This window comes from Nelumbo nucifera, chromosome 1 (assembly GCF_055504915.1).
Source record: "Nelumbo nucifera cultivar China Antique chromosome 1, China Antique-T2T, whole genome shotgun sequence".
Lineage (NCBI taxonomy): Eukaryota > Viridiplantae > Streptophyta > Magnoliopsida > Proteales > Nelumbonaceae > Nelumbo > Nelumbo nucifera.
The window spans coordinates 140,412,581-140,420,934 of NC_142649.1; the positions used below are offsets into that span (position 1 = coordinate 140,412,581).

At 36.6% G+C, this 8,354-nt stretch overlaps 1 protein-coding gene across 1 annotated transcript; it reads right to left on the minus strand.

The window, feature by feature from the left end:
• Positions 1–5,707: 5,707 nt before the first annotated feature.
• LOC104585744 (anthocyanidin reductase ((2S)-flavan-3-ol-forming)) lies at positions 5,708–8,044 on the minus strand. The gene is made up of 6 exons (XM_010242720.3): positions 7,828–8,044; positions 7,383–7,549; positions 6,976–7,176; positions 6,729–6,888; positions 6,200–6,413; positions 5,708–6,097 (listed from the first exon to the last, which is right to left on the minus strand). Exons 1-6 carry the CDS (start codon positions 7,958–7,960, stop codon positions 5,953–5,955), a joined length of 1,020 nt encoding a protein of 339 aa, XP_010241022.1. The 5' UTR covers positions 7,961–8,044; the 3' UTR covers positions 5,708–5,952.
• Between the last annotated feature and the right edge of the window lie 310 nt (positions 8,045–8,354).

Here is an 8,354-nt window from a genome sequence, read left to right on the forward strand (position 1 = left end):
CCTTCCAAGAGTGAAAATCTTCGTGTGGAAGTTCTTATAGTAAGGGCTGTTAACCAAAGACAAGTGCTCTACGTGGCTGCAACCAGAAATCTAACAACATCCTTGGCTTCAAGATCCTCAGCCTTCTTTGATTGGAAGTTTCTATGGAAACAAAATCTCCTTCCAAGAGTGAAAATCTTCGTGTGGAAGTTCTTATAGTAAGGGCTGTTAACCAAAGACAAGTGCTCTACGTGGCTGCAACCAGAAGAACTAACTTGCTCCTTCTGTAAGCAAACCAAAGAAACATTTAAACACCTCTTCTTCACATGTCCTTACGTGTGAGCAGTATGGCTTCAAAATCTCTCAGGCCTCAATCTAGACAAAATCAAAGAGAAACCACCCCATGAAATCATTCTGAATTGGTTAAGGGCAATAAAAAGATTTTCAACTCTCACTATGGTATCCATTGTCTTCTGTACAGTCAGCATAACTCTATATCTGCTTTGGAAGGCTCGAAACAACCTAGTGTTTAAGAATATTTTGATGAGCCCCTTTCAACTGCTGAACAGCTTGCAAAGTTATCAGCTCGACACCTCCACGCAAAACAACAATACATGTATTGCTCCCTCTAGCTTGAATCTCACGCAAAATGTGTTATAGGTTGATGGATCTTTTGACCCTTTAACAGGAACTGCAGGAAGAAGTTTCATCTTCAAAAGAGCAACAGGTGAAACCATTGTTGAAGGGAGGTCATGCTGGGCGGTTTCAAGCTACGATTCAGAGATAAAAGCTTTAATAGCGGGTCTTGAAGCAGCTTCTACCTTAACTGACCAAGACATATATATATATATATACAGTGACTCCGAGAAGTTAGTACATTTTCTGAGTAGCAAAGAAGCACCCTCTGAATGGATTGAGCAGCTCCACTGGCCAAAGCTCAGAAAGCTTATATCACTTTTTGCTAAGACACTTTTTGTTCATGTAAATAGAAGTCTAAATAGAGCTGCTCATGTGCTGGCTTATTCTGCTTGTAAAGACAAATGGTCATAAACTACAATCCTAATCAATCTGCCACTGTACAGATATAAGTGAAGCTGCTCTTTTTGTGAAATAAAAAACACTGCCAATATGAATGGCAACAGTATTTGAAAGAATAAATACATGTCAGCCACTAATCTACATTACAACTTTATGAAAACTGTCATATATTAACTACAGGTGGCACAAAACTGCCGTGTGTTATTTGTTTGAATGTTTCTTACCAGTAGAGATGGGTTTGTGTTTGTTTTGTCTCTGTTAAGTGGGTTTGGTTCTAAGAGTGATAGGATTATGGTTTTATTTTGACTGGCTATTGCTCCTTATTGTATTTGGTCTACAAGGAAGGCTCGGATTCCCCCCGACCCCGATGTTGGCTGTGGAATCTGAAACCAGAAGTCTTCTTGAAGGCTTGAAGTTCTGCCTAGAGTTGGATATCACTTCAGTTGTAAATTGTAATTGAGGAAGACGTAAAAAACGTAATTCAGGCTTTGTTGGAGAATACTATTTCTCCTCTGTGGCAAATCTAGCATCTAATTGCCAATTGCAGAGCCATTCTCAGCTCTTTCAACCTGTTCTCAGTGTATTACACACATGGTCTGTTTGCCCTGATTTTCCTTCTGATTGTATCTCTTCCGATGTTTCACTGAGTTATCCTTAATGAATCCGCTTACATTGGCTTCAAAAAAAAAAAGAAAAAGGTCTGCCTTTTTATTTTTTATATTTTTTAAGGTATAAGTTGGGTTTGGGTTGTTTTGATTTATTAGAAAAATCAGACTTGTATGTGTTATGAATGAGGAATCTTCGTTTTCTTTTATTTGTGATGGGGAGGGGGGGGGGGGGGGGGGGGGGGTGATTTCAGAGGTGTCTGGGTTGTTTTGGTTTTATTTGTTTGGCGTCTAATTAATGGTTCTTGTAGTGATGTTGTAGGGAAAATATGTAATTTATACTAGTGCTTTGGAAGCTGAATTATCTTCTATTTTGAAGGTTGTGGATTTTGCTCTTTCCGAAGTGTTTTATAAATTTTTTGTAGTCACAACGACTTGGTTGCGGTGCAAGCTCGATCTTAATAGTCTCCAAGTCTTCAACCTAAAATCCCTTGATTTTACCTGGATATTGTGCAAAAAAAAAAAAAAAATTTGTCTCCTAAATGAACTTTTCTAGGTTATGTTTTTAACATTTAAATGGGTATTTGTCTCTTTCACCCTTCCTTCTCATGTTAATGCTTTAAGGGTGAAATCTTTTTAGGTGGGAGTTATGTTGGGAGAATGTGCCTCTCTCTTGGAGGTTGTTTGTAATGGTTCTCTCTAATTTTTATGTTTATTAGAGGGTGTTTGGTTTATGGTTGTAATGATGTTTTATTTGGTTTACAAACACAACTAGGCATTTTGTATATATGCATGGTTCCAAAATTAATAAAATGATTTTCTTTTAATACAACTTTTTATAACTTTCTTAACTAAATAAATATGCTATAGCATGACATGGCAGCAAGTTTCAAGATATCAATATAAGGCACCATGCATGCATGAATGTATCCCTGGGTCAGTACTGGTACATATCTCACTCACACACCAATATGACTAAACGGAAAAAGTATGTACAAGCTCAATGTAGATTTTTTATTTTCACAGTAGAGTTATAAACATTCAAAATGTCTAAAAACCCAGATTTTATACACCAACGCCGGTTCATGAATTAACATCAATTCCGAACTGCCACCTACCCCAACAGTACTTTTAGCCTATAAATTCTGACCCTAGCCCAAAAGTAAATGGTGTACATATAAACATCAATCATCCCATCAATGCTCAATTATCAAGATTAGAAGAAAGAACCATAAACAAAATAGTCTCTGTAGTTTATATATATAAACATACCATCCTTTTTCAGAAAATAAAAACCATTCTTTTTCAAAACCATATCTTCCACGTGGTTAAAATTTTATAACTTTGTTTACTTTGTTTGTACAGTTTAATTTTAGGGTAAACTCCATATATCTTTTATTTCTCTCTCTGTTAGACCTCTTTGCAAGTTAGGCTATGCCAGGATTTATCTCTTTATTAGCAGAATACATTTAGGCCTGAGCCTTCTATAAAGCCCAAAGCCTAGTTTGTAAATTGGGCAAAAGACTTTTTGTTTTTTTTACTCAATAATTAAATTGATTTATTAATTTTAAATGACCTCAAAACCGAAAAATATTGAAAGATCTCACTATATACCATATGACTTGAAAAAAGAAAAGGTGAAATAAAAAGCAAACGTACATTATATATTTTTCGCTTTTTATTATATAGAATATTATTAGAATGAGGGCCCAGCCTGATAAAAAGTTGGACTTAATATTTTAGGCTCAAAACCGAAGCTTGCAGATCTAAAAGTCGGCCAAGTTACTTGGCCATGAAATACTAAACCTGACAAAAGAATAAGTCGGCCAAGCTAGTTGGCCCATGAAATTGCCTAGAAAACAGAAATTGCCCATTCTTTATGTGTGAGTGATTGAGATTTCATCAGTCTTAATCATTTAACTTTTTTTTAAAAATTCTAGAAAATGTAGGATGTAAAATGAGGTACCAAATAATATCTAAAACGTGGGCTGTCAATTATTACATCGCACCCAAACTTTGAATATCCCTAATGGTATTAACCATTAGTGAGCAATTATGTTTTCTCAAAGGAAAATAAAATAAAATAAAACAAAATTGTCCATTATATCCCTAATGGTTAAGTGTGTAAATGGATGGAATTCGAATAGAATCAAATAATATCCGAATTCGAATCTGATTAGAAAAATTGATATTTGATCGACATTGAAAATTAATATTTGAATTTGAATTTGATTAAATATTTAAATATTTAATTCAATTCGAATTCTACCAATTAATATTTTAGGTAATTAATAAATATATTAAATAAATATTTTATTTATATAAAATATATAAATATATAAATTATTTATATAATTTAATTATTATATATAAATATATAAATATTTTATATATTATATATAAGAATTAAATAATAGATCGAATTCGGATATTTATTGAATCGAATCAGGTCATATTTGAATTTGAATTTGATTAACTATTCAGTATGATCAATTATGTTGAATTTCAAATTCGAAGTCAAATTTTCAAATGCCGTTGACACTCATACTAATAGTGTTAAGCAATTATGTTTTCTCAAAGGAAAAAAAAAGAACAAAACAAAAATTGCCCATTCGAGGATGTATGAGTGATTAAGATTTCCATCCGGTCTTAGTCATTGAACTTTTTATGGATAAATTGCCAAAATCTCCCGTCTGACTATCGCTGAAATCTCACCACAAGTTTGGTAATTGTCTAATCTCTCCTGAAATTTCTAACACAGTTATAAGTAGATTCTTCACCAATAAAAGCAACTATGCAATGTTGGTCCTAATCATCTGGGTTTTGGGAGGGGTGGACTGACGATCCTAACCCTTGTCATTTTTGTACAAAATCGCCACCCTTATACTTAAACCCACATTCACTTATAAAAAGATAAAAAATAAAAAATAAACCCACATTCTCTTATATTTGTCGATTTTACCATTGCATTACGTAATGGTCCCTGATATTCTTTATCACCAATACTACAATCTTAATATTGACCATGTTAAATTTTGTTGATTTAATTGAAGCACCCATTTACAGCTCAAACGTGATGCTCTACTCCAAAGAACGGAATGTTCCAAGCAGGGTGGGCCACAAAATCTTAAGCCCGGTCCATTACTTCCTGAAATCTGGGGAAATAATTGATAGTGCAGAGAAGTGGAATAGAGTGGTAAAGAAGAGACAGAAAATTGAAACAGCTGATCAGAGAATGTAGACTGAGCGCCCCTTATTGGATCCTTGGCAATAACAACTTCCTAATCTTTCTTGCTTCCTCTGTTTCAAATCATGTGCCATTGCCTTGATATCTAACGCTTACTTCAATAGGGCACAGGTTTATTGGTTATAGTTTCCCTCTCTAGATGACCTTTTTTTTGTATTTTGCTCTGTAGGGAACTGATAAACAAAGAGTAATGGAAGCTGCTCAGTGAAAGCATATATAATCTAGCACTGATAAAGGTCATCGATTTTTTTGTTGATTGAGCTATTTATAGTTTGCATGGGAAATAAATTTTGGCATCGATCCCATACATTGATATCCTTTGGCCTCGAAATACTCTACCAATCCGCTCTCATGGAAAAGGGTTTAGACTTGTTAATTAATTTGTTTGCAGTGCAAATGTGAAGCAGATAGTAATTTTGCACCCAATTCAATTTTGAATCCATTTGTTTGGAACTATGGTATGTATGCAAGAATTGCATTTTTTTTTTTTTTGTCTGCTTTTATGCTTATTAGCAATTTAAGTCTTGCATATATATATGTAAGTGTGATGCAAAATTTATAGACCTTCCCCAACCTTGATTCTTTCTCATATAAAGTGGGGATTTTTTTAAGCACCAAACGAATACACATCACTGGGAGGAAGGGGATTAAGGGTGGCGAAGCATGTGCACATGAGATCCACTAACGCTATGTTTGGTTTGAATGAAAGAGTAGGGAAATGAAGGGTAACCTATACAAGATTTGTAAAGATTTCCCTTCTTTTCCTTTCCTTTCCCTACTCTTTCCTTCAAACCAAACATAGCCTAAGTCAACTTCAAAGCAAAAAGTAAAGCAAAAGTTACAATAAACCCATTTGCATAAAATTAATCTTTCCTCGCCCTGATCACAACATACTTAGTCCAATACTTGGACGGAAGGAAAAAGACGTCCTAGAGAATAGAATAGCGGGGATGTTATTTATAACATAGATACGATGAGTGCTTACATCTCAGGCTGAGCCATATTCATAATTTCATACAGCACTAATGAACCAGCCCTTTGCACTCTTGGGCAAAAGAAAATAACGCAATTTCCTCTCTTAGTTTAGTTCTGAAGTAGTCCTTTAGTCTTGAAGTAGTCAACGCATTGATCGTAAATTTCTTCAATTCCATACTTGAAGCTGAAGCCTTCTTTAATGAGCTTCTCGGAAGAAAGGATCAGCTTGGCTTTTGTAGGGAAATCTCCAAAGCTGCAAGCAGTTATTAACATGAGCAACAAAGTACGTAGTACTGCCCTTGGACGGATGATTAAAACTTAAAAGTGTGTAAATAAGATGAGGGTAGGGACTCACTCAGTAGGTACTTTGTATTGGGGATATCTTTCGCTCAGGAACTTGGCAAGCTGAGTAACACTTGTGTTGATGGGGCAACATATGTATCGACCAGAAGCCATTTCATTCTCAGCTAAGAATATGTGGGCCCGACAAACATCTTCCACGTGTGCCATCGATATTGAACCTGATAGCATTTGCATGCCTTTCATACCGTTGATCAGGAACTCGTTCCCTGTTTTAAAATGACAAACATGCCACTGTGGTGAAACTGAAACCTTTCATTTCATACGAAATTAATGGAAACTAAATGGGCTTGGCCCAATCCAGATCCAAGCTCATAATGCTACGCAATTTAGGCCCAGGCTCACTACAAGAGAATCAGTGTCAGTGTCAGACTCAATTAAGGTCTGGTTGTGGTTGGGTAAGACAGACACAGCTTAAATTGATGATGGATCCATGGACTGCACTAACATTTGCATCGTAAGTGCAACTCAGTCGGAATTGGACAAGAAGTTAAGACAAGAAAAATGTTGACTCAGCTACAGACCTGTGAGCAAGGACATGGCAAGACAAGCACTGCTGGGTACGTCCAGGGTAAGAGATGGACCAGCCATGAGAGAAGGGATGATGGTAACGAGATCAATCTGGTTTTCTTGGGCGAATTTCCATGCTTCTTTTTCAGCTAGTGTCTTTGACACTGGATAACCCTGTAGATGCAGCAGAGGAGGTCATTAGCTAGAGTTCCTTTAATTAATACAAGAAGAAGGAACATAAGACAAGACAGAAAAAAATACCCAAGTCGGTGGCTTCTCTGACGTCAGGAACTCGGTATCACTCCAGCAACTCTCGTCCATTACGAGACCTGTTCCAGTCTGCTTATTAATGGAAATAGCGGCTGCCGACGATGTCAAAATCACTCGTTTCACGGACTTTGATTTCTTGCATGCTGTTAAAACGTTTAGCACCCCTTGAATTGCTGGCTTGATCATGTCATTCTGTTTCAATCAACAACATTAATTTGGGATCGGAGTTTTAAACAATTCACTCTAAAATCCTTAATTTGTTATTAACTTGAGAAAAAAGAAAAGCAATACCGTTTCGTCATTGTTGTTGAGACAGAGCAGCTGTAAGTTGCCTCAAAAGATATATATATATATATATATACAAAGAAAATAGCCCTAATCCAACGGCATTACATTACCTCAGGATCCGGAGAAGCAAAGTGGACTGGAGTAGCAACGTGGAAGACAACGTCGCATCCGGAGACAGCGGCATCGAAGCTCCCTTCATCAGTTAGATCTGCTCGAAAGAGTTTTAATTCTCCCAAACTTTGGAGCTCCAGGAGGTGAGAGACCTTCTTCAGGTTATCTACACAGTAACCCCGAAATTAAACAGATAGATAAGTAAAGTGTACATACATTAGTCTTCATTGTACCGTGAAGAACTTTTTAGTCAGAAATCATCTGTAATCAACGTTAAACCTTACCGGCCGAGACAGCCAAAAGACCACAAGAGCATGGAACTTCCTAGTCACTCTTGTGATCAAGAGAAAAGGAGAAAAAGCCAGAAACAGAGGAGGAGAAAAAAGGTATAGAAACTTCGAAGAAAGGAAGAGCTAGAAAGAGGAGGGGAAGGAAGAGACGAACCAGGGTCCCTGACAGTGGTGTTGACAGAATAGCCCTTCTCAAGCAATAATTTAACAAGAAGAGAGGCGACGAAACCGCTGCCTCCGACGACGCAGGCCGTCCTTTTTAACACCGTCTCCGGTTGCGTGGCCATGTTTCTACTATAATATAAATTTGTTTTTCTGTAAACTCGTGGACAGTTTAGACAACAAGGCCCAGAGATGTCTGCATCCTCGATACCACCAGTGTCCTTTAAATACACGGAATAAAAGTTAGGAGAAAAAGAAGAAAGAAGAAGGTGAGCACGTGATCTGCCAAACCCACCCGTAAATCAAAAATCGAAGTACTTTTGGTGATCAAATAGAAATTCGTAAAGATGCTCTGATTCTAATAGGTTACTCCAGGAAGTGTAGGGGAAAAACATGAAAGAACAAATCTCAGCGAAGAATAATATTTGTGTTACTATGTTAGTTGGCTTGTTGAGAGAATCGTAGTTCATCACGTGTCGCACCTTCTCAGGTGACGGTTAGGTGGTGCCATGTTGTTTT